Here is a 27205-nt window from a genome sequence, read left to right as displayed (position 1 = left end):
AGGCTCGGGTTTTTGTATCTGCTGCCCATAGAAGCTCTAATAAAATATGAGATGCTCCCCCATCCCTGGCTTTGAGACATTGTTTTGAAGTTCAGGGTTGGTAACTGCCATGGGTAGCATAAAACTACATTAATGATCTGTCAGCATGTTTTCCCAGAGCCAAAGACAAAACTTCTCTGTTCTGAACAAACCCTCTTCGCCTTTCTCACTGCAGTTATAAAACAATGTTCAATCGCTTGAAAGGGTTGAAGATAGAGATTGAACACTTGCAGCTTCTTATGGAAAAAGCCAAGGTGAAACTGCAAAAAGACTTTGAAGTCTGGTGGTCTGAGGAGGCATCGAATCTGCAGGTATCGGAATGTCTCCTTTAACGCTATGCAAATATAAAATTAAATCTGCACTTGTTGCCTAAAGAAACCATTGATTAGATGGGAAGGGGACTATTATGGTTGAAACTTTGGTCCTGATTTTCCTCACTCTGACTCTGGTGTAAATCAGAACTCGATAGAATTACACTAGTGTAAAATTAGTGCAAGTGAAAGGACTATCAAGCCCTTCCCCCCCCATTGTGTGCCCTAGTTTGGCACCTTCTTAAACATCTTCCAAAGAAGTCATTTTCACATAAAACCTAACTCAGAAACAATACATGTTAATCATGTTTTCAATATCTTTTAACTTTTTTTTAAACGTTTTACTTCAGAAACACTTGTCTGAGGAATTCCAAATGGAATTGAAAGATCTTGGTGACATCTATTGCACCCGCCTGTTCTGAGATGGGGAAAGGCCTGCTCAGGAAGATGTTTACGAGGATACTGAATACATTGGAATGATGCATTCGATTCCAATGAATTTTTAAAGAATGTAAAGTGACCAGGGGAGACTTAGGGCCAGATTATCTCTTATTGCTCACAAAATCTATGCTGCTTTACGATTTACATGGGGTTTGGAAGATGGCAGCCACCACCAGTAGCACATCCATTAAAGCCAACACAGGCAACTGATTTCCAACTTCCCCTGGTTTTGATGACCCCTGTAGCCCTACAGAATTTCTAAGCTCCCTTGTGGTTCACCTATTCTCAGCTCAGAATGCCAGCACATCTCCTGGCTCTCCAGCCAACTTCCACAACTGATACTGTAGCCAACTTTAGGAAATCCACAGAAGCAGAAGCAGAGTCCCCAACTTAATAATTGTAGTTAAAACACACTAAATAGGTTTATTTTAAAATAATATGTTAAAAAGTTTGTACCACAGTGAAACAAGCTAAGATACAGGGCTTCACAATCACAGGAGATATCACAAAGGCAAAAAACATCACAAGAGATATCATTCTCATAGGCTTTCTCATTGTCACTTCTCTAAAAGTCTTTCCTGGCAGGATTTCGCTAAGATATAGATGGTGGTGACAATAACATGTTGAAAGGGAGCCCCATTATGTCTGCTAGTAGAAGATCGTCCCCAAACATTTGAGATCATGTCTGCATGTCGTAACTAATTATAACAATGATAAGATGTGAGCCTAAATTAAAAAGAATGTGGAATCCAAGTATTATGTGACCATGTGGAAGACCATATATACTCCTTGAGTAAAAAATTATAAGTAAATAAAATTTTAACATGTTCAGCCAATATTCCTTTTTGTTCCAAAAAAATCTATATTAATAACTAAACTGTAGTTTTATAAAAACATTGTAAAGAAATGTATTGAACGTACAGTTAACTTCCATGAACTTGTTATCTTGATATGGCATCAGGCAACTTAACTATTTTAAATGCAAGCTTTGGTAGCAAAACACATGTCAAGTGAAAACATTATAACTGTGTGGGTGGCAATGGGGAGGGGATTAATGGCCTTGCTATCTGCAAACACAGCCTTTCAGAGAGCTGTGAAGTATAATCCTTGTACCTACTGGAGGATGTCTTCTGTGTCTGTCCACAGGAGAGGCCCAAGATCAGCCTCTCATGATTCATCAATGGAAGCTTTAGAAATCAGGACTAAATAATTACTTTGATACCTTGAACCTTGACCTATCTATATATCTAAACACACTAAGTAACTCAGGTCAGCTGCTGAGACATTTTGAAAACCTGAAATTTGAGCTAGAAAATTCTTAAACTACTCCTTAAACACTTTCTCAGAATGCCTACAGGAGTTCTTGTGACAACGATAAGATCAGCAGGAGGATGCAGCTAAACTGGAAAGCATTGTTTGGATACAAGGCTTTGGCTGTGATTCTCAAAGGCACTGAGGATTGGCCTAACTCTGTTACCATTGCAGTCAATAATAAAACTCCCATTGACTTTCATGGGAGCAGAATTAGGCAGATGTTGAAAGCTTTTAAAAATTCTACCCTGCACATTTCTGTTTCTCTAGGACCAGCAAGAGAAACTACCAGTGAGCAATTCAGCAAGTGCCTTGAGGGCTTCCCCCCAGTCTCTTGAATCCCAGCAACATCTGTATACTAACAGGTAAGCTGAATGTTTTACTTCCCCATCTATGCAGCCGATAACAGCATTAATTGGAGCTTATTGCCTCTCAGTTCTTCTGTAGGTTGCAGACATTTTCTGTGGAAAACAGCTTCGTAAAAATTGTGTTGCACCTGGGTAATCATGTATTGCTGAGGTACCACAGTGCTGGGCATGAAATGGACTGATGGACAAATAGATACAAAAGAAATATTTTTATCTTTCACTTATTATTTGCAGTAGTATTTAGGGTGGCTAGTTGTAGTGTGAAACCTTGTTTTACTGTGAAAAATCTTCTATTGCTATAGTTATTGTTCTTCACTTGATTTTGATAGCAAATCTGATATCTCAGAATAGGGAATCATTCCCTGTATCTAGAAAAGGCAGCCATCTTCTCCATCCTGTCATTTGTCACTTCTGATTTCACAGCCTACAATTTTAGGCTGAGAAGGTAAATCTCTCATATCCATCCATTTTGTGGAGTGATGTCATTGCACATATGTAGAGAGAGGCTTAGTTCACACATGAATTTACAGTTTTCATGTTCCAAGATTAAACCGATGGAAAAGATTAACCTATTTCTAGTGGCGTTGAGCCCCTTCTCTCATCCCCTGCTAGAGATGGCCTTATTCCCTGGTTTATAAAGATACTGTACGTCAACAATGTACTTAGCTTTGGAACCACCCAAATTACCTCACGTGTGCCATTAAATATTGAATATCGTGGTATGCCCATGGCTGTGAGACAAGTTAATTTGCGTTATGGCTTTATTACAGCTACCTGCAGTAGGTGCCATTAAAATCTTAGCATATATTGTACTATAGGAATACATTTATCATGGTATTGGCAGTATTTAGAATGGGGAATATTACAAATACCACAGTTAATTTAACTGCTGTAAGTGATCAGTGTATGTCTTTGTCAAGGCTGAATCCCCACTCTGTCACTCCAAGTGCAGAAAGTGGGGGCCTGCAAGGATTTTAAAATTAATACTTGCCACTCCAGGCTTGTATTACACTTCCAAGGTTATAGCTTCTCTCTGACCTTGGCTTGGTAAACGCTGCCATCACCCAAATGCAAAAAAAAAACCTTTTGAACCCAGGAAGAAGCACTTGGGAATTCCTCCTTGTGGTGTACCCTCAAGCCCTTTCACCCCCCTACAGGGAAGAGCTGAGAAAGAAAACAAAGGAAATTAGCTGTTGCTACCAGCTAATCAAACAACAGGCACAAACCCATGAGGACACCAAAAATCTAATCCTGTTCTTAAAAAAGGTAAATTTTATTAAAAACAAAAAGAAAGAAAATACATCTGGAACTTAGGCTTTTGCTAGATTTTAAAAGAGCAAATCCAAAAATTAAGCACCCAACATAGCTTTCTTGGGGGTTCAGCTTAAAGGTTACAAGCAAACAAAAGCATCTGGGGTTAGCACAGAGGAGTCCACAATCCAAAAAATAAATAAAAGAAATAACCCTAATTGCATCTTTTTAGACATTCCCTAATTTTACTTACATATCTAAGGCTCCAGATAAGTAGGTTCGAGGTATGAATTGATAATCTGTAATCAGACCTGGCTTAAAGCTGTTTACAATATTACTGCTCCATGTCCCTGCAGCCCGGAGAACAACAGACAAAGGGAAAGTTTCTTTCCCTATTTTAAAAAGTTCTACCTTCCCATTGGCTCTTTTGGTCAGGTGCCCACTCCTTTCCTTTTACCTGTGGGCTTGTTAACCCTTTACAGGTAAAGCAAGCAGAGAACAGACCAAGAGGGATTTTACAGCTAACTGGCTGGCTGGGTGTCCATCAAATGGAGGTACTCCCCTCCTCCCCTCCTTACCCCTTCAAGTCTGCTTACAGCATTTTGTCTTGAGGGTAAAGAAAAAAGGGCTGCTGAAATGAACAAACTGAAGAAAAACAATAGGGAAAACATGATTTCTCCTGCACAAACTTTACCCTTACACTAGACAGTTCCATTGTGCCAGGGTTTAGCTATTTACCGTGGTCCTGGTCCTGGAGTTTTAGGTGATTTTTATGTATCCTAGGCTGAGATTATTAAGCATCTTGAATGTAAGGACAGAGACCTTGAACTGATGTGATGTTCTATGAGGAGCCAGTGTAGTTGTAATTTTGTTTTCCCGTATCTAATTTCACCTTTGAAGTTACTTTTGTAGTGACCTTTTGAAGTCCACTGTTCTTCTTTTCTCATAGTTTCATGGAGAGTTAATCTTATTTTATGTTAAGCTCTTTAAACCAATTTCACACAGGTATATTTTCAGTGTATGCACACACAATTAGAAACACAGCTCTTTTATTGTGAGGGGGAGCTGCAGGCTTAGTATCCCACTGTGCATGAAAATGTACTCTTGCTCTTTGGAACCTGGTTGAGGCTTTAACATTCTAGAGGGAAAGTTTCCAGTTTCACACAGTTTCAGAATATGGAAAAGGAGTACTTGTGGCACCTTAGAGACTAACCAATTTATTTGAGCATAAGCTTTCGTGAGCTACAGCTCACTTCATTGGATGCATCGGATCCACTTTATGCATCTGATGAAGTGAGCTGTAGCTCACGAAAGCTTATGCTCAAATAAATTGGTTAGTCTCTAAGGTGCCACAAGTACTCTTTTATTTTTGCGAATACAGACTAACACGGCTGCTACTCTGAAACCTTTCAGAATATAATAGCAGAATGCTCATTGCCCAAGGATTCCCTTGTACCCAGTAGACTCAGTAACGTTACATTATGTAGGATGAGACCTTGGCTATAACTTCCCCTCTCTGTTACATAGTCCTGGTTCACAGATGGCCCTTTGTTACCCAATCCACCAAGAAACTGGTAATATGTTCATATAAATTGATACTACCATCATCACCCATCCGGCAGACTGGTCACAAGTAGAAGCTGATATGAATTATATACCATAGAAAGTTGTATGTAGATCAGTGGAAACAGGGAGCCATATCCGAGAAGGAATACAGTTAGAAGATATGTTGAATGGACATAAAATCTAACACTTAGTGGGCTCCCTGTCAGAAATGTAAGACTACCACTGACAGAATAAGCACGCACTAAAACCATTCAAACTAGCTCCTTGGTATGAACAGAGGCAAATGCAGACTTCAGGATTAGAAGTAATAGAATGTCTGTCTTGGCACATTTCACCATCCCAGGATACAACTCAGGGATTTGGCTAAGGTAACCTTTCTCAAAATCTATATATTCATTCTAAGAAAACCCTTTGGTCATGAGTTTTGGTTTGAGTGGGAGTTCTGTTGGAGGAGAAGGTATTTGTGTTTGTTTGGTTTTGTATTGGTAGTATCTGTATGTGTAGAGGCTTGTAGGGGCTTTGTGCTGGGAGAGAAGCTGAGCCCTGATTAGGGGGCGGGGCTTCACTGACTAGGGGTCCTATAAAGGTAGCAGCCAGTCGTGCAGCGGCACAGGAGCTAGCACAGAGCTGTAAACAGGGGAGTTTGTCTTGTGGTGCTTGTGTGGGGTTTGGTTTTGCTGTGGGTGGTGGTGTTTTGGTGTGGTTTGTGTTTCCCAGATTAACAGGATTTAGGTGGGAAGGCTATGACAGATTCAGAGGTGGCAGTGGGAGTGACCCATGTAGCAGATGACACAATGAAGATGACTGGATGTGGAAGCTGTGGTATGTACATGATCCTGGAGGGGGCACCTGGTAAGAGTTTTGTCTGCATGAAATGCCGTCTGATAGAGCTGATGGAGGAAAAGATCAGAGGTTTGGAGATGCAGGTGGAAAGTCTGGTAGAGTTTAGGAAGGGGTTTGAGCAGATTATGGAGCAAAGACATGAGGTATCTGAAGGGAAAAGCTCAGACTTGCAGATGGAAGCAGGACTAGGGAATTCTGAGGGGAGACTGGGTGAGGAAAGTGGTCAGTGGAAGCATGTGACTAAAAGAACTAGGCAGAGGAAAAGACGGGCTAGTGAAGGAGAAATAGAGCTTCAGAATAGGTTTGCAGAGTTGGAAAATGAAGAAGGGGCTCAGCAGGTAGTCACTGAAGGTGACAGGGCAAGGAAGAAGAGAAGAGCGGTTAGTCCTATAGGAAAAGGGGAAGAGTTAATGGAGATTACACCAAATATGAGCCCCAGGAGGATACAGGATGGGTTAAAAAGGATTACAAGGGAGAATGGGAATGGAAAGAACTTGCAGCCAGAGGGAACAGGGGATAGACTGGAGAATAGCACCGTCACTAGGAAAAGGCAGGTCTATGTGATTGGGGACTCTTTACTGAGAAGAATAGATAGGCCTGTAACCAGAGCTGATCCAGAAAATAGGAGGGTGTGCTGTCTTCCAGGTGCTAAGATACGGGATGTAGACCTGAGGTTGAAAAGGATTCTAAAGGGAGCGGGAAAGAATCCCCTAATTATCCTTCATGTGGGAACAAATGATACGGCTAGATTCTCGCTGGAAAGTATTAAGGGAGACTATGCTAGGCTGGGGAGGACGCTTAAGGAAATTGAGGCTCAGGTGATCTTTAGTGGGATTCTGCCTGTTCCTAGAGAAGGGCAACAAAGGTGTGACAAGATTATGACTATCAATAGATGGCTTAGGCAGTGGTGCTATAAGGAGGGCTTTGGGATGTATGGTCATTGGGAGGCATTCATGGATAGAGGACAGTTCTCTCGGGATGGACTTCATCTGAGTAGGGAAGGAAATAGACTTCTAGGATGGAGGCTGGCACAACTGATTAAGAGAGCTTTAAACTAGGAATTTGGGGGAGATGGTTGGGAGATGTCCAGGTAATCTCCACGCCAGAATTTAGCATAGAGTGGAAAGAAAATGAAGTAAGAGTGGATACAGCTGTAGGTAGGAGGAAGGGCAGTGTAGATACAAGTCTAATAGGTTATACTGGTAGTAAAATAACCGTGCCTAATAGGGTACAGAATGTGAGTGAGGCCAAACAGCAAAAATTAAGATGTTTGTACACTAATGCAAGGAGCCTAGGTAACAAAATGGAGGAACTAGAGTTACTGGTGCAGGAAGTGAAACCAGATATTATAGGTATAACAGAGACCTGGTGGAATAGTAGTCATGACTGGGCTACAGGTATTGAAGGGTATGTGCTGTTTAGGAAAGACTGAAATAAAGGTAAAGGTGGTGGAGTAGCACTGTATATCAATGATGAGATAGAATGTAAAGAAATAAGAAGCGATGAAATGGATATGACTGAGTCTGTCTGGGCAACAATTAAATTGGGGAAGAAAACTATTAGAGCCTCCCCTGGGATAGTGCTTGGGGTGTGCTATAGACCGCCGGGATCTAATTTGGTTATGGATAGAGCCCTTTTTAATGTTTTTAATAAAGTAAATACTAATGGAAACTGTGTGATCATGGGAGACTTTAACTTCCCAGATATAGACTGGAGGACGAGTGCTAGTAATAATAATAGGGCTCAGATTTTCCTAGATGCGATAGCTGATGGATTCCTTCAGCAAGTAGTTGCTGAACCGACTAGAGGGGATGCCATTTTAGATTTGGTCTTGGTGAGTAATGAGGACCTCATAGAGGAAATGGTTGTAGGGGATAGTCTTGGCTCAAGTGATCATGAGCTAATTCAGTTCAAACTGAATGGAAGGATTAACAAAAATAAATCTGCAACTAGGGTTTTTGATTTCAAAAGGGCTGACTTTCAAAAATTAAGGAAATTAGTTAGGGAAGTGGATTGGACTGAAGAATTTATGGGTTTAAAGGTAGAGGAGGCCTGGGATTATTTTAAATTAAAGCTGCAGAAGCTATCGGAAGCCTGCATCCCAAGAAAGGGGAAAAAATTCATAGGCAGGAGTTGTAGACCAAGCTGGATGAGCAAGCATCTTAGAGAGGTAATTAAGAAAAAGCAGAAAGCATATAGGGAGTGGAAGAAGGGAGGGATCAGTAAGGAAAGCTACCTTATTGAGGTCAGAATATGTAGGGATAAAGTGAGACAGGCTAAAAGTCAAGTAGAGTTGGACCTTGCAAAGGGAATTAAAACCAATAGTAAAAGGTTCTATAGTCATATAAATAGGAAGAAAACAAAGAAAGAAGAAGTGGGACCGCTAAAAACTGAGGATGGAGTGGAGGTCAAGGATAATCTAGGCATGGCCCAATATCTAAACAAATACTTTGCCTCAGTCTTTAATAAGACTAAAGAGGATCTTAGGGATAATGGTAGCATGATAAATGGGAATGAGGATATGGAGGTAGACATCACCATATCTGAGGTAGAAGCGAAACTCAAACAGCTTAATGGGACTAAATCGGGGGGCCCAGATAATCTTCATCCAAGAATATTAAAAGAATTGGCACAAGAAATTGCAAGCCCATTAGCAAGAATTTTTAATGAATCTGTAAACTCAGGGGTTGTACCGTATGATTGGAGAATTGCTAACATAGTTCCTATTTTTAAGAAAGGGGAAAAAAGTGATCCAAGTAATTATAGGCCTGTTAGTTTGACATCTGTAGTATGCAAGGTCTTGGAAAAAATTTTGAAGGAGAAGGTAGTTAAGGACATTGAAGTCAATGGTAAATGGGACAAAATACAACATGGTTTTACAAAAGGTAGATCATGCCAAACCAACCTGATCTCCTTCTTTGAGAGAGTAACAGATTTTTTAGATAAAGGAAACGCAGTGGATCTGATTTACTTAGATTTTAGTAAGGCGTTTGATACTGTGCCACATGGGGAATTATTAGTTAAATTGGATAAGATGGGCATCAATAGGAAAATTGAAAGGTGGATAGGGAATTGGTTAAAGGGGAGACTACAACGGGTCCTACTGAAAGGTGAACTGTCAAGTTGGAGGGAGGTTACCAGTGGAGTTCCTCAAGGATCAGTTTTGGGACCAATCTTATTTAATCTTTTTATTACTGACCTGGGCACAAAAAGTGGGAGTGTGCTAATAAAGTTTGCAGATGATACAAAGCTGGGAGGTATTGCTAATTTAGAGAAGGACAGGGATACCCTACAGGAGGATCTGGATGACCTTGTAAACTGGAGTAACAGGAATAGGATGAAATTTAATAGTGAGAAGTGTAAGGTCATGCATTTAGGGATTAATAACAAGAATTTTAGTTATAAGCTAGGGACGCATCAACTAGAAGTAACGGAGGAGGAAAAGGACCTTGGAGTATTGGTTGATCATAGGATGACTATGAGCTGCCAATGTGATATGGCTGTGAAAAAAGCTAATGTCGTCTTGGGATGCATTAGGAGAGGTATTTCCAGTAGGGATAAGGAGGTTTTAGTACCGTTATATAAGGCACTGGTGAGACCTCACCTGGAATACTGTGTGCAGTTCTGGTCTCCCATGTTTAAGAAGGATGAATTCAAACTGGAACAGGTACAGAGAAGGGCTACTAGGATGATCCGAGGAATGGAAAACTTGTCTTATGAAAGGAGACTCAGGGAGCTTGGCTTGTTTAGCCTAACTAAAAGAAGGTTGAGGGGAGATATGATTGCTCTCTATAAATATATCAGAGGGATAAATACCAGAGAGGGAGAGGAATTATTTAAACTCAGTACCAATGTGGACACAAGAACAAATGGATATAAACTGGCCACTAGGAAATTTAGATTAGAAATTAGACGAAGGTTTCTAACCATCAGAGGAGTGAAGTTTTGGAATAGCCTTCCGAGGGAAGTAGTGGGGGCAAAAGATCTATCTTGCTTTAAGATTAAACTCGATAAGCTTATGGAGGAGATGGTATGATGGGATAACATGGTTTTGGTAATTAAATATTCATGGTAAATAGGCCCAATGGCCTGTGATGGGTTTTTAGATGGCGTAAGATCCAAGTTACCCGGGAAAGAATTTTCTGTAGTATCTGGCTGATGAATCTTGCCCATATGCTCAGGGTTTAGCTGATCGCCATATTTGGGGTCGGGAAGGAATTTTCCTCCAGGGCAGATTGGAAGGCCCTGGAGGTTTTTCGCCTTCCTCTGTAGCATGGGGCACGGGTCACTTGCTGGAGGATTCTCTGCTCCTTGAGGTCTTCAAACTACAATTTGAGGACTTCAATAGCACAGATATAGGTGTGAGGTCTTTTTTAGGAGTGGTGGGTGAAATTCTGTGGCCTGCATTGTGCAAGAGGTCAGACTAGATGATCATAATGGTCCCTTCTGGCCTAAATAAAATATCTATGAATAAGTCTGTAATGCACAGTTTATGTTGACTATTATTGTTTATGGGGCACTTTACAAACATTTTAGAATAATAAAATACTTAATTTGTGCCATGGCTGTTCGGAATGTCATTAATTAGAGGTAGCAGAGATGATCAGGTCTCAGAAAGAGAAGAGATATCCCCAAGTAATACATGATAATCATAGAATATCAGGGTTGGAAGGAACCTCAGGAGGTCATCTAGTCCAACCCCCTGCTCAAAGCAGGACAAATCCCCCAATTTTTGCCCCAGATCCCTAAATGGCCCCTCAAGGATTGAGCTCACAACCCTTGGGTTTAAGCAGGCCAATGCTCAAACCACTGAGCTATCCCTCCCCCCGCATAATGTATCAGGTCAATTTATAACTTAAGTCCAAGAACAGTTTGGTAATCCGTGTTAGGTTTAAATGGACAAAATTAACAAATTTGTGGCCAAATATTTATCTTCCTTTAAATAAAACAGTGTTTCAGCCCTTAGCAACTCACACAGAACTAGTCTGTGTTACTAAGGGGTCAGTTCTATAAAGTGCTAAGCAAGGGAACTTAGAACCTCACAGGATCAGGCCTTAAAGACCCAAAACCACTGGCTTGATCTTTCTTCCACTGAAGTGAATGGCAAAAATCCCATTGATTTCAATAGCAGCAGAACAGAATTTAGTACCTTGTGGTTTGTTTTGTATAAACACACACTTACACACAAGCCATTCTCAATGTATTCTACATGAGATTTACCTTCCTATAGGAAAAGTGCTGTGTTACACAGGTAAGCTAGTGTTGCCTTACTCATATTACCATCTCTGATGTATTTCAGATAGCTGAAATTTATACCAGGCATTTTCTAGAGGCTTAACCAGAAACATTCATTACAAAACGAAACTTGCTTGCTCTGCCATTCTTGGGACAAGGCTTCATGCTAGGTAGTTTTGAATATTTTATAGCCTTCTCTGATCGCAAACAGTAATCTGAAATGTTCAGAAAACATAAGGGCCAAAAGAGATTTCAAATAGTGATTACAATTCTTGGTAGCGATGGGGGTGTACGGGCAACCTATTAAGAAAAAGGTCAACAACATCTGATGAGTTAGAGGAAGAACAGCCAGAGACATCAAAAATAATATTAAATTTTTGTTCCATTTTCTTAGGTTTTGTGTAAGCTTTAATGACGTATAATGAAAATATCCATGCATACAAATAAGAACAAAAAATGTTACCTAATAAGAGCATAAGGCTTCAAATAAGATCTTTAGAGTACATATGAAGTGATACTAATTGTAAATCCTCCTAGATCTTCTAATAAAAGTTTTCAAATCTAAATTAAATTTATCATCTCATATATCCAAAATTTCTAGACTTAGTGCAAATGCAACATGTGAACAGCTCCTAACAAGTGTCATATGAGGCTGTTAGAAGCAGCAAATCCAATCCATTCAAAGGAAATTAATTTAGTCACAATGATGAAAAAGTCCGTAATGGGGAGAAAACAGAGAAAGGCTGATCATCTCTCCAGACTGAAAAAGGTCTATGAATATCTCAACAAACGCAGAGTGAAAATATAATGTGAAGGGGAGAGCAATATGAAATACAGAAAACAAGAGACTATTTTACTAAAAAATATACCTGATGAAATTCCCAAAGCATCAGAAAGAGAATGCACTCACTTATCCACACGGTCGTCAGCATAAAGCTGTGAGTTAATTGCAATTGTGTGGGTGTGCATGTGTCTGTCTGTGGCATCCTACTAACTCTGTAAAACATCTTAAATTGTACAATTCTGGCTCAGTACTCCTTTGCTGCTCCACACCAAAACACAAGGATAGTATTCAGTTCATCCTGGTGGATAGGCATTCCACGATTCCTCTCTCACATTGGTTTTTATTTAGGAAGTTTATCAGATTCTTGTATTATCAACTTTACTCGCTGAATATTTAGATTAACTGCTAGTGAAGGATGGAACTGTTCACATGATGGTGCATTCTCATTGAGTCTAGAAAGTTTTGGTTCTTATACAAATCTTCTCAGAAGCTCTGGAGGGTTCCCTTCTCCCATTTCTGTCTCCACTTCTGTTTCCAGCTCAGTCAGATCTTTGTCTCTTAATGTTATCCAATCCCTTTTGCTTCACCCAACTCCCTTTCTCCAACTCCAACAGACTCCATGGACATCCAAATCTTTCTCTTTGACCTCAACAGACCCTTTAACTCTCTAGCTTTGTCCTTGAGGCCCCCTACTTTCAATTTACATTCCACAGGAGATAATCTCAGGTCCTGCACGTTCTCTGATGACTTCTTACCTGCTATTGTCTTTACATTTCTTTCCCTGGATTGCAGGAGTCATTCGCTGTATAGGTATTGTGTGAAACTGGGGAAATATTTTCACAACGTTTTTGTAGCATTTTCCATTTTGTCCATTTTTCATGCCCTTGAAATGTCACAATTCGGAACATTTGTGGGTATTATAATGTGTCTGCGGAAGAAGACCTCTGTGTAGCTTGAAAGCTTGTCTCTCTCACCAACAGAAGTTGGTCCAATAAAAAATGTTACCTCACCCACCTTGTCTCTGAGGAAAAAATCCTCTGTTGGTGAATTTCCATTTGAGCTCATTTGTGGGGAAAAGACCACCCACAAAACTCAAGTCACTAAAAATGCTCAAATTTCAAGCAGTTTGAATCTTGCTGCAAATATTTTGCCCACTCTACACAGAATACCTCGCTCCCTTCAATTCCCCAGAAACCCTGTAACTCACAAGATTTGAAATCAGCAGTTTGGCCTGTCTGTGCCTTCCAAGACCCTGTCAGAAAGGAGGCTGATAATTTTCTAATGCAACCCAAATAAACCTGAGGTATGTTCAGAGTGAAAACTGTAGGGAACACTTTCAAAAGCACCTAACTGATATAGAAGCCTAAGTTCTATTTTCAAAAGTGACTTAGGAATTTAGGAGCCTAATTCTAGTTGGAAGTCAAAGAGAAGACTCCTAAGTACCTAAGTCACATTTGAAAGTGGGACTTCACCTCTAAGTCACTCAGATGTTTTTGAAAATTTTACTCAAGTTCTAAAGTTCTGTATTGATCTGATAGCTCTGAAGAAAAGTGGAACTCCTTTGTGCCTAGTTATTGCATCACAGTAATAATATGTCATACATTACCCATTCTCTTGAGGCCCTTTTAACACCCAGACACAATGGTGTGAGATAAGCATGAAGTATTAAACACTTATTGAAAGCTGCATTTTGTATTTAATTTAAAGTGAGTGTCATTTCAATGCAGTAGGCAGATACCAATGGTATAGGACTTCAGGAGTTAAAGAGAAATGTTCAACCCCATAACCTATGAGTTTCTCATTTGAAAATAACTTACACTCTTGGGCACAGTATATTCTGCAAAACTGAACCTGGCACGATGTAACACAGTAAAATATTAGTAATAAATTTCTTTCCTTTTTCAAGTTCTCTGCCAGAAATATCAATTCATAAGCCAAAGTGAATGAACTACTGCAGGGTTAAAAAAGCAGGAATACACCAAGCCCACCACCTAGCGGAAACACACTGCTCCTGAATAACACCATGTTGTAATTCTCTCTTAGTACTGACATAAGAAATACTGCTGTATATACTAACCCCATAGACACAGGAAAGCTGCTGGACAAGGTGAAATTGACATCTATGGCAGAAATCTGCCTTCCTAATTGAGAGATCCCTTGATAATGGCATCTCTCCAGGGGCAGAATGTGCTACACCCTTTTGCAATAAGCAAAGCTATGATCAACAAGCCAGATCCGTAGGTCCTTGCTCAGTTTTTATCCAGTCTCCCTTTGATTTCAGTAATAAGTTTGCCTGAGTAAAGGCTGGGTACAAACTGAGTTAAGGCCTCAACGTTTGGCTCAGTATTAATTTAGAGAGTTCACAAAATGTATTTCTAAAATACACCAAAATCCTCCATCGTGAAATTAAAACTCCTTCATAGAAAGTGAAATGGTGCATTGTCCTCTGATTCTTTACCCCCTTGTTTGCCACTCTAAAACATTAAGTCCTAAGAGTGCTTTTTTGTGGCCATATTCACTATGCTAGTGCCATCATCACATAAGTTGGATAGAAAATTCCCTTATTCCTGTAAGCAAGAGGTGTTTTTGGTAGTTAAAACAAAAAAGCAGCATCACTTGCCCCATAACCTTAGCCATGCAGAACACAATGCCATCCACAGCCTCAGAAACAACTCTGACATCATAATCAAAAAGGCTGACAGAGGAGGTGCTGTCGTCATCATGAATAGGTCGGAATATGAACAAGAGGCTGCTAGGCAGCTCTCCAACACCATTTTCTACAAGCCATTACCCTCTGATCCCACTGAGGGTTACCAAAAGAAACTACAGCATTTGCTCAAGAAACTCCCTGAAAAAGCACAAGAACAAATCCGCACAGACACACCCCTGGAACCCTGACCTGGGGTATTCTATCTGCTACCCAAGATCCATAAACCTGGAAATCCTGGGCGCCCCATCATCTCAGGCATTGGCACCCTGACAGCAGGATTGTCTGGCTATGTAGACTCCCTCCTCAGGCCCTACGCTACCAGCACTCCCAGCTATCTTCGAGACACCACCGACTTCCTGAGGAAACTACAATCCATCGGTGATCTTCCTGAAAACACCATCCTGGCCACTATGGATGTAGAAGCCCTCTACACCAACGTTCCACACAAAGATGGACTACAAGCCGTCAGGAACAGTATCCCCAATAACGTCACGGCAAACCTGGTGGCTGAACTTTGTGACTTTGTCCTCACCCATAACTATTTCACATTTGGGGACAATGTATACCTTCAAATCAGCGGCACTGCTATGGGTACCCGCATGGCTCCACAGTATGCCAACATTTTTATGGCTGACTTAGAACAACGCTTCCTCAGCTCTCGTCCCCTAACGCCCCTACTCTACTTGCACTATATTGATGACATCTTCATCATCTGGACCCATGGGAAAGAAGCCCTTGAGGAATTCCACCATGATTTCAACAATTTCCATCCCACCATCAACCTCAGCCTGGACCAGTCCACACAAGAGATCCACTTCCTGGACACTACGGTGCTAATAAGCGATGGTCACATAAACACCACCCTATACCGGAGACCTACTGACCACTATTCCTACCTACATGCTTCCAGCTTTCACCCAGACCACTCCACACAATCCATCGTCTACAGCCAAGCTCTGCGATACAACCGCATTTGCTCCAACCCTCAGACAGAGACAAACACCTACAAGATCTCTTTCAAGCATTCTTACAACTACAGTACCCACCTGCTGAAGTGAAGAAACAAATTGACAGAGCCAGAAGAGTACCCAGAGATCACCTACTACAGGACAGGCCCAACAAAGAAAATAACAGAATGCCACTAGCCATCACCTTCAGCCTCCAACTAAAACCTCTCCAACGCATCATCAAGGATCTACAACCTATCCTGAAGGACGACCCATCACTCTCACAAATCTTGGGAGACAGGCCAGTCCTTGCTTACAGACAGCCCCCCAACCTGGAGCAAATACTCACCAGCAACCACACAACAGAACCACTAACCCAGGAACCTATCCTTGCAACAAAGTCCGTTGCCAACTGTGTCCACATATCTTTGAGGGGACACCATCATAGGGCCTAATCACATCAGCCACACTATCAGAGGCTCGTTCACCTGCACATCTACCAATGTGATATATGCCATCATGTGCCAGCAATGCCCCTCTGCCATGTATGGTGGTCAAACTGGCCAGTCTCTATGTAAAAGAATAAATGGACACAAATCAGATGTCAAGAATTATAACATTCAAAAACTAGTTAGAGAACACTTCAATCTCTCTGGTCACTCGATTACAGACCTAAAAGTCGCAATATTACAACAAAAAGACTTCAGAAACAGACTCCAACAAGAGACTGCTGAATTGGAATTAATTTGCAAACGGGATACAATTAATTTAGGCTTGAATAGAGACTGGGAGTGGATGGGTCATTACACAAAGTAAAACTATTTCCCCATGTTTATTCCCCCCCTCCATCCCCCACTGTTCCTCAGATGTTCTTGTTAACTGCTGGAAATGGCCCACCTTGATTATCACTACAAAGGGTTTTCTCCTCCCCCCCGCCCCCGCTATCCTGCTGGTATTAGCTCATCTTAAGTGATCACTCTCCTTACAGTGTGTATGATAACACCCATTTTTTCATGTTCTGTGAGTATATAAATCTCCTCACTGTATTTTCCACTGAATGCATCCGATGAAGTGAGCTGTAGCTCACGAAAGCTTATGCTCAAATAAATTGGTTAGTCTCGAAGGTGCCACAAGTACTCCTTTTCTTTTTGCGAATACAGACTAACACGGCTGCTACTCTGAAACCATTCTAAAAACCAGCTTCATTGTAGTCATTTCAGATGTATCCAGAAGTTTCCTCCACATAAACTCTTAATTATCCCTCCATTTTCCACCTCCAGTTTTTCAGATACCAGTAGAGTCAACCCCAGTGAAGATCGTGGTAGGAAAAACAACTTGAGCAGGATCAGCAACTCAGCTTCAAATACAAGGTAGGGAGCATGTTGGTGCGATTCAGAGAGTAAGGTAGGCTGGCATTTTGTCTCCAGTGCATTAGAATCCTGAATGTTCCATTGTCATCTCTCCGTGTCTCTTAATAATATACTGAAGCTGCTCATTTTGAATCTGACTTTATAATTAAAGGTAAGGCTTTGTCCTCACTTATACCCCATGCACCCATATTGAGAGGTGACTCCCCACGTTTCGTGCACTTACTGTTTGACTGGAGGCAGTTTTCTGCTGGTTCATATTGTGAAACATATACCATAACAACATAAAAGGCTCTTTTTATATTCTTTTGTTTTTAAATGGGGATCTTAGAATTTGTAGACCAACGTAGGATGCAGAGACCTTAAAATCAAGAGATCCATAATATTTTTCACCACCATGCTTTTCCCCAACCCCAGGTGTTACAGCAGAATTTTTAATAGGATTTTGCTGTGTGTATTTCCTTAAGACATTCACATTATCCTTTGTGCAAATTATGCTAGTAACAACTGAGAACAACAACCCCTGTGTCTGTCAGGCTGGGTAGTGAGTATTTGTATTGTTTTCTCAAAGGAGGCATAGCTGCCTTATGCTCGACGAATTTGTTAGCAGAGGCTACTGAGATTTTTTGGAATCACTTTTGTTTATGTTCACTTCCCCCCCACTCCAAAAAAGAACTAGCTATAACCCTGCTGTGCTTCAAGTTTAACACTTGAGCTGTTTTTTTACTATAGCCGTATCTAAGAAGATGTGGTTAGCATTTATTTATTTATTTATTTATTTACAATAGGAAAAAGAGCAGAAGGTATTTTCCTCAAATTTTCCAAAATAATCCACTTTTGAGAAGAGGCAAAGCATGGAAAATTTCTTCCCAAAAGATCAGTGTTTCAGAAATGTGTGTGTGTGTGTGTGAAATGAGAAAGGAAAAGCGGAATGGAAAAAATGGAAGTTAGGCAGCACCTGGTCTTATGTACTGTACATTTTTCACTGTTAACACTGCTGCTAATCAAAATTTAGCAGAAGGTACAGAAAAGTTAACTTTTATATGAATTAGTTACTATACTATGCTGAATAATTTCTTGATAATGGCTCCTTGATGGCCTACGTCTGAACCCATGAGATGCTGCACAACAGTAACTCCAGGTCATAAAGGAGGACGTTGACTTTCATGTGACAAAGTGTGTTGTAATCTGCTTCCTAAACTGAGAATATCTGACTCTCCCCTGTGGTCCTCAGTTTTTACTCAGTCCTTATAGTTTTTATAGAGATGTCTCCACTAATAGCTACTAGAAAGATCATCCTAAGAAATAGTGCTCTGTTGGAGTTTTAGAATATCCTTGTTAATTAGATAAAAGTAGACATTTTGTGGAGTTTGTAACAATTTCTGTGCAATTGCCATCTTGGTTCTGTGCCAGCAGACCATCACTTACCAGCTAGAGACTTAATTAGCAGGACAGTATCAGACATCTGTTCTATATCAGCCAAGATTATATTCTGCCATAATAGTTACTTAAGTGCTGTCAAGAAAACCAAAATTAGAAAAGAGTTTTTTAAAAAGTAGAATGTCTATATAATCATGATTCCTTTCCATATTTTTATTGTGCTTTGATTATGATAGTTTCTATTTGGAAAATGTTAGTAGTATTTATTATGGTACCAGTTATGGACTAGTTCATCTATTAACCAATGTGAAGGCATAGGGTCAAATCTTCAGCTGGAGTAAATTTACATCAATGGAGCCATGCCATTTTATACTAGCTGAAGATCTGACCCATGATCTTTGTGTCAAAGAATTTATAATGTAAGGTCCTGGCTTAACCACATGGGCACAGGGACTCAGTGCAGGATTGGGACTTAAATAGGCAAAAAGATATTGCAGTAAGCTGTTGTTTATCCCCTAGACTTGTCCTGGTTGCAGTGACTGCTGGCAAATGTCATGAACATCATGTGATCCACAATCTCGTTCTACATGTACATCCATGCTGACATGCTATTCCATGGAATGCTCACTCAGCTTGCCTCTCGGAGGCACAGATGCAACAGATTTGTCCAATGCTAATAGCAGCATCAGTTCTGTAGCAAAGAGTCGCATTGCATAGATACACCCACTATTTCGCTAGTGACCTCATTGCATTATTTAACTCTGCTTGACAGTAATTTTCTGTGGGTTGACATTAAAATATTTTTAACTCTTTGTGTGTGAGAGGAGAGCATGTAATAACTAAACAGGTTGCAGTTTGTTAGATTTATGGGAATCCCGGTGTATTTTAAAAGCGTATACAGATCGGAAAGTTTAAACACCGTGGCCTTGATTTTGCCCTAACTTAGGCTGGCTTCTGCCAACACAACCTCAGGCGAAAGCCCTTAAATCTATCTTTTTTTCAAACAGAAAAAAAGGGGACAGGAATAGAGAACATAGAATCAATCTGCTTACTCAGCTGAGTCCCTGAATATACTTGTTTATTTCAGGACCCCTCGGAGTTCAAGTTCGTCTATCCCACTCACTGGAGACAGCCAGACTGATGCTGACATTCTTGCTTTCATTAAAGCCAGACAGAATCTCCTGCAGAAGAAAGGTAAACTCTGCTAACTGTACTAGGCCAAACTGAGCTCTCTGCTACAGCAGTTTATATATATCAATGCTAATATAAATCTCCTTTGGGTATTTGTCACTAAATCAGAGGGTAAGAGTAGTCATAGGTGGACAGTAAATTTCACTCTCCAGTGTGAGTAAATAAAACTGGCAGTAGGTAGAAGGCAGTAAACACACAGCAGTGGCACCCAGAGGTGGCCTGGAAGTAATTCATCACAATAAAGACAAAAGTTTCTTCTCTGTTTTTTTTTACAACAGTTTTTAATGACAGTAGCAAATTAGAGAGAAGATGAAAGCAGCAGTGATTACTGAAGCAATAACTTTCCATCACCACTCAAGTGCTGATGACAGCATTACTCTGCAAGCTATCAGCCCCTGGCAGATGGTGTTAGCATTATCACAGAGTGGTGCTTTAGTATCACTCTGCTTATCAGGAATAACTCTCAGGTAAATACACACAGGCTGCAAATCCAGCCACCTTATGCCCATCCAAAGCAAACACTCAGCACACTTAGGGTTTAGGTTCCCTTTTGTCTTAATTTAGTAAGGCTGTTGTCAAGCTTCTTCTGGAGACGTTAAAGTTAAATTTGTAGGCAGCTCACCTATGAGCCAGGCTACAGAAAAAAGCAACATTTAAAGCAAACATCTAAGGCTTTTAGAAGGTCCAAGATTCATCCCATTTGTAACATACAAAAAATGAACTTTGAATTACAAGGGCGCAATTTGTCATGAAATAATTTCTGAAAGCCCATCAAGAATGAATCTGTCAGCTGCCTTTCCTAACCTGCTTGTTATTTGTCTATAGGCTATCACGTAGAATCATGTGTGGATCTCAAAGAAGGCTAGGCATTACCAAAACTGATAAACTTAAGTTTCAGGCCCACCTGTGTCTGAAAGAGATGCCTGCAGAACAGAGGATGGTCAACACATTTTAAACTATGTTAAAGTTCAGTTATAAACACTATGGAGATAAGTGTGGTACCACGTGCAGGATGCTTACCACAACCAGCCTGGCAGTGCAGGGTAGGATGACTTAGAAGGTACAGTGTGACTTACAGACATGTACAGCCTGCCAAGCACTGTACATTACAGTATATGCACTGGGGCCTAGCAAAGTTCCTAGCCAGCAGATTGTCCACCAGGTGCAGTAGATGGGTCCCCCTCTGAGCTCTCCTTCAAAAGCCAGGTGGAGGCCTCTGTTCACTTCTCACCCAGGACCAGCACACCCTTCTTACACAGGCTTAATTGATCCTTAAATATTCATGGTAAATAGGCCCAATGGCCTGTGATGGGATGTTAGATGGGGTGGGATCTGTGTTACTACAGAGAATTCTTTCCTGGGTATCTGGCTGGTGAATCTTGCCCATATGGGTTCAGGGTTCAGCTGATCACCATATTTGGGGTTGGGAAAGAATTTTCCTCCGGGGCAGATTGGCAGAGACCCTGGAGGTTTTTCGCCTTCCTCTGTACCATGGGGCAAGGGTCACTTGCTGGAGGATTCTCTGCTCCTTGAAGTCTTTAAACCATGATTTGAGGACTTCAATAGCTCAGACATAGGTGAGAGGTTTATCGCAGGAGTGGGTGGGTGAGATTCTGTGGCCTGCATTGTGCAGGAGGTCAGACTAGATGATCATAATGGTCCCTTCTGACCTTAATATCTATGAATCTATGATTGGATTTGGCCCTAAATGATTTCAGTTCTCCGCATCCCTCAGACACACCCCCAGCTTTCCGACAGCCCCTGGTCTTATGCTCCTGTTATCTCTGTTCTCCATTGCTTCTCGTGACGTTCACCACCAGTGCTTCCCAATACAAAGGAAGTCTTAACCACACATGCATTCAGGCTAAAGGCAGTAGACAGTAATAGTGACTGTTGCAGTAACTGTTCATGGATTAACTAACAGAGGATTTTGAGAGCAGCTGGGCCCAGGGCAAAGGAAAAGGAGAGGGCCCAGAGCAGTGTTTATTAGATAAAGAAATCTCAGGTAAAGTTCAGAGGAAGCTGAGTAGGCAGGACGAGGGAGTTGCTCAAAGTGAGTGCTTTGGGAAAGTGGACAATAATAATAACTAGCTCTTAGATCTCAGACACTTGGCAAAGAAAATCAGTATAATTATTCCCATTTTAGAAATGGGGAAACTGAGTCACAGGGAGGTGAAATGACTTACCCATGGTCACCCAGCAGATGGAACCCAGGTGTTTTGAGTCCCTGCCCAGTGCTCTATCCACTAAGCCATACTGCGTACCCAGAGTCCAAACCTTTTTAGGCTTATCCATTCTGTAAGCATTTGAGCTCCTTTCCATCATGGTGCTTTCTCCAAGACTGTTCCATTTCACTCATGGAGCTTGGTTTTCTTCATGGGAAATCCCTGCAGGTGACTCCAGCAGAAAACATTGTCTGAGCCAAACCAAAGTCTGCTAAGGCCTGGAAAATGTCATCATACTTCCTCTCCCTTCCCTCAATGACCCTGGCCCTTTGAAACTGCTCCATGATATCAATAGCCCAGAAACACATCAAAGGCTCTGCTTTGTATTAGCTGAAAAGAGAGGATAAAATGTGTGCAGAGGCCAATGGTGTGGAAAACAAGTTTCATAAATAGAAAAAGCATCAGCGTGGGAATGCACAACATCCTTAATGAAAGTAATACAGTGGAAAATGGCCTCTTTGAAGGGGTCCCAGGGGGAGATTAGTTAGGCGCTCACAGATCATTGCCATTCATGTCTCTGAGCTTTACAAACAGACATTAATTAAACAGGCACACATGCAGTACTTTTTGCTCGTTTGGATATCTCTCTGTTCATCAAGCCGCCTTGGAGTAGCTTGCTGGGGTTGCTAACATTAAACATAGCTCGTAAAGTTACTTACAAAGGGCTGCTCTGTGAGCATAAACATTTGTTTCACCGTTCATTCTTGGGATATTGAAGTCAAAACAGTTGGCAGGTAAATGATATGCTGGCCTAAAACTCTTGGATTCAGACCTCTTCTTGCCCTGCATCTGTTTTTGTCTGTAGAGTAGCCATTGGTTTAAAATTGATGACAATGTCTTGAACTACAGTCTGATTAACAGTGTCCTTATCTGCTTTCAGGCTTGGGGAACAAGTGAATTTCTTGTTGCACTCCAATACTCCTTCTGTAAATGAAGAAAAATGGACAATTCAAAAATCTCTCCTCTTCCCCCACCTTCTCTCTTTAAGAACCAGGAACAGCTCACCACTTTGGGTCTGCAGCTTGACTGAGAAAAAAGAGTGACTTGTGTATGTCACACCTGTGCAATCATCTCTTCAGCATGGACAAAGATCAAGCCCAACTGAAGCAATGAGACAGGGAAAAAAAACGTTTTGTTTATTGGGAATGTTATGGTTATTTTGTAAAACATCAAAATTAGTTAGCACTTTTTAAAACCACTTTTCCATCACTACTATAAGTGGAACATTTCTTTGCTGCTGATGCAGTTTTTTCTCTTTTTCTGATTGTACTTTGGAAGCCTATGAATATAGTTATATGAAATTCAACAGTTTTGTCCACAGGTGTTTGTACAAACATTGTTGAGTTTGATTCAGGTGGGTTTCACAGTTGTGCTGTGCAAAAATAGTAAATATTTGGGTCATGAAATTTAGTAGTTTTATTCAGGACCATTGATTAATGCCAGCACATCACTTTTATTGTTTTGTTTTGTTTTTTGTGAGAAAGGCAGTTTTCATACAAAATACCTGAAATTTTGAGATCACGAATTATAATATGAAAACTGATCTGCATTGAAGTGAAATTTCATAAATCAAAGTTTCCAGAAATGTTAGGTCTTTCACTTGGATACATTAAATTTAATGTAAAAATGTATCGTCCACAAAATGTCAAGGTTTAAAAAAACCAAAACAACGATATCTTGCAGGTTTAAAGTAAAATCAAGGCAATTTTTGCAGAATCCAAACAAAATATGAAAATGTAAATGTAAAGTTTTAATGTTTTGTTGCAAATACTGTTCTTTGTATAACCTCATTTTGCAACCCCATGTCTCACTTTCAGTTTCAGATTCAAGCAAATCTAAAACATAAAAGCAAAATTTAGTTTCTAAAATGTACATAGTTTCAGACTGAAACCACTGTGTTTCATGCTATTGAGCAACTTGCAGTAATGAAATCTGAAATCTCTTTGTTATTCATGTACAAAATACAGATAACTTGATTGGTAGGAGTCATGTATTCTTTAGGGCATAAACTTCAACTTCAAATGGTACTAAATTTTGCACCAACTGAAAATTATGCAATGAATTGGAAAATACTCAAAGCCACAGGTTTTCATCAAATGAACAATTAAAATATGATCAATAATGTAATCTATTATTTAAAAAAAAGCAGTGTATTTCCATGCATTTCCATTTACTGCAAAAATCAACAGGAGTGCCACAGAAATCAGTATGTTTTGCAAAGAATTTAGCAAGCACCAGCTGAAGTGGGGGTCAAGTCTATGGTTATTCATCATCAGCGAGGAAGTGGGGGGTTGAGGTTTTGATAACTTGTAGCAGAAGGGACATAGTTCTTCCTGCTCTGGAGGACCCAAAACACAAAAAGTTGCACATGTTAAGTGCTTACTCATTAATCCAAAATTACTTGTCCACCATTTTTTCAATGACCACCCCATAAAGACTGCACCTTCTAGATAGCTCCTATTTCTGTATGACAGTTGGGTTGACTGTAGCATACTAATGCTACCTGTCTTGATAGTCCCTCTTCAGATAATCTCCTGAGTCACTGGAAAGGGCCCTGGTGTTTACCAAGAGGAAGGTACAGTCAGTGGCATCCGTTTATATTTGGATTTGAGCCTGCCTAGCCACCTGTTAAACAGTTTTTCTAAGTAAAGAGGTTTTTGTGCATGACTGAGTACTGTCTGTTGACCGTGATATCTAGCCAGTGGTTATGCAAACTTGTAGATATAGTAAATTCTGTTTACTTAACGTCTCCAACCAGAGCAAGCTGTCTTCTAAATCGAAAGACCTTGATTGCAGAGATGTCTTGGGGCAGTAGCAGTACAGTGCTGGGTGCCATGCAGATGTTCCCAGGAGGACCTTGTGCCAAGCACCAGGGGCCACATCATCCCCTCTTGTGGTACAACACAGACATTTTCTACACTCGCATTCCCTTCCACAGGTTTTACCAGAGGAGAAGATGGATCTTCACTGAGCTCCCCAATAGCATCATCACTTCTGGTCGGGCCAAAGTGTGTCCACACATTCATGGAAAGGGTCACAAAGCCTGCTCCCATTTGTGGTGAATCCCCAGGGCTCCACACAGAGGCCAGAGACACCCATGTGGATGCCTTGTGCTCTCCAACTCTTACCCCTGGTCTCCCCCCTTCCACTGCATCCTGGCCACAATAGCTACAGGAACTCTGAGGAAAAGATGATACCACCGCAGGCTTAGCAACTCCTGTAAAGAGGATTGAACCCATGATGACATAGGCCTAGGTATCAAATACTGAGATTCACACATATGGCATCACCAGTATGTATTGTAGCATCCTCTCTCTGTGAGTTGTTACTCTTCTAGTTCAGCCAATCTTAGAATGGAAGTGTTTAGTATCAATAGTATAAATTGAAGCCATTTCAAATAAAGAGTTAAGCTTTTGTAAATGCTAATTGTTCTATCTGCGGAGAATATGGATGTTGACAAGATGAAACTCCAGGCATGACTTGTGCTCGGAGGCACATTTGATGTCTCTATATAGAATGTATTTCTTTTCCATGTTCATTTTATTAATAACCACAAAAAATCCAATTTCTATTTTTAATATTTTACATTAATCATTTTTGGGTTTGGTTTAAATAATTGTAAATGGTCTTTTTCCAATTTTTTCCATTTCACTTCCTCTAATATTTGTTATGGAACCTCACCAGTGTGGCCAGCATCACACAGAATTATAATACTAGTTATTACCAATGACTCGATCTGAGGCCAGCACAATAAAACTAGGAATTCTTAACGTCTACCTCTACTTTTCTTTGTTCTTAGGGGCATTGCAGTTGAGATGGCCCTCTAGACATGTCCTTCAATATCTGAAGCTCTTTACTCAACACAAATGCTATAATAAGCATACTTGCACTTAGGGCTGTTTATTGATGCCTTGCACGAATTGAAGATACTTTGTACTTTTAAGAGTTTATCTCTGTGAGGAATTGAAACAACCTGATCCAATGTTCAGAGACAGAGCAACAGTAAGATTTAAGGAAACAGGTATTTGTTTGTGGAAATTATGTGAGAAAAGCATAATCAAAACTTTGCCACTTCTTTCATCCATTTCTTCGAAAAGAGAGGGTCCTCTTCCCCCCTACCTGCATTGATACATGTCAGTAAATCAAATTGCATGAGTATAAAATTGACGTGAGATCAAAATCCAGGCCAGAGAATTGCCAGAGGACAGTGTCATGCATGAAGAATCAGTATGTTCATGATATTCATGTTTATTGCACCTCAAAGGAGTGCTCTCTAGGTTCTCATACTCCTGCTGTGAAACTTAAGCCTTGTCAACACTTAAAAGTTTTGTCATGATAGCTATGTTGGTTGGGGGTATGACTAAATCAGTGCTTTTGCCACTATAGCTTATTTCGTTTGAGGAACTGGTTTCAGCTATCGTAGCAAAAGCTGGTATAAACTGCATCTACACAAGGAGGGCTTGCCAGTATAGCCCTACCTCTATCGCTGTACCAGCAAACACTTGCTAGTGTAGACAAAGCCTGAGGGAATAAAAACCACTCTAATCATAAAAGGAAAATTGAAACAATTCAACAACTAGATGTGCATAGTTGTTCTGGCCAGAAGCAAAACCCCACTGAACCACTGTATCCTTGCATACAGATTGTCACCTCGTGCTCTGTTCAGAGAAACCTGTGCCAGAAAACTAGTCATAAGCGTCCTGTCACATCAGCAATTTGAGCCACACAGGATCAGCCAACATAACTGTCAGCTGCACCTCATTACTCATTTTAGACCCAAATTTACCTCTGTCCCACACAGGCCTGCTGTTATCCCGCTTTTCATTACAGTATTGCTTTTGGCACTGGAAATGCGGAATCAGGAAAGTGAAGTTATGGGCAGTGTTACTTACCTTAAAGAAACTAACATTAAACATCAATTTAAGCTTCCTTGGCTATTTTTTTTTAGGTGTGTCCTTTATTTTGCAGCTGTCCTATATTTTGAAAGCCTGTGTTCCATGTTTAGGACTTGGAATTTTGAGAGCAATGCCAGAGATGGACTCAGCAGAATTGGGGGATTTGGGGGATTTCATTTGTTTAGTGTAGCTAGTGTAATGTGATTTGTCAAGTGGATCACAACCCTAGAAATCATATAGGTGTCCATGCTTTGCAGAAGATCTCACGATCTCTGTGTCATAGGCTGGGCCACTTGGGGTCAGTGATCCTTCACGCCAAAATGGAACAGCGAAGGTCTATT

The 27205-nt window shown here is 40.6% G+C and overlaps 1 protein-coding gene across 1 annotated transcript in view; it reads left to right on the top strand.

Annotated features, from left to right (window-relative positions):
• Nucleotides 1-23663, top strand: part of KIF6 (kinesin family member 6) — a 294225-nt gene extending 270562 nt beyond the window's left edge. The window contains exons 18-22 of the mRNA XM_084623973.1: nucleotides 215-350; nucleotides 2373-2467; nucleotides 17087-17176; nucleotides 19641-19747; nucleotides 22850-23663. Of these exons, the coding sequence (XP_084480099.1) occupies nucleotides 215-350; nucleotides 2373-2467; nucleotides 17087-17176; nucleotides 19641-19747; nucleotides 22850-22866 (445 nt within the window). The 3' untranslated portion in view covers nucleotides 22867-23663. The remainder of the gene's footprint in view (nucleotides 1-214; nucleotides 351-2372; nucleotides 2468-17086; nucleotides 17177-19640; nucleotides 19748-22849) is intronic.
• Nucleotides 23664-27205: the final 3542 nt, after the last annotated feature.

This window comes from Lepidochelys olivacea (genome assembly GCF_965140295.1).
Source record: "Lepidochelys olivacea isolate rLepOli2 genome assembly, chromosome: 3".
In the NCBI taxonomy this organism is placed as follows: Eukaryota; Metazoa; Chordata; order Testudines; family Cheloniidae; genus Lepidochelys; species Lepidochelys olivacea.
The sequence above is the reverse complement of the archived record's forward strand: the minus strand, read 5'-3'. Positions and strand labels throughout refer to the sequence as shown.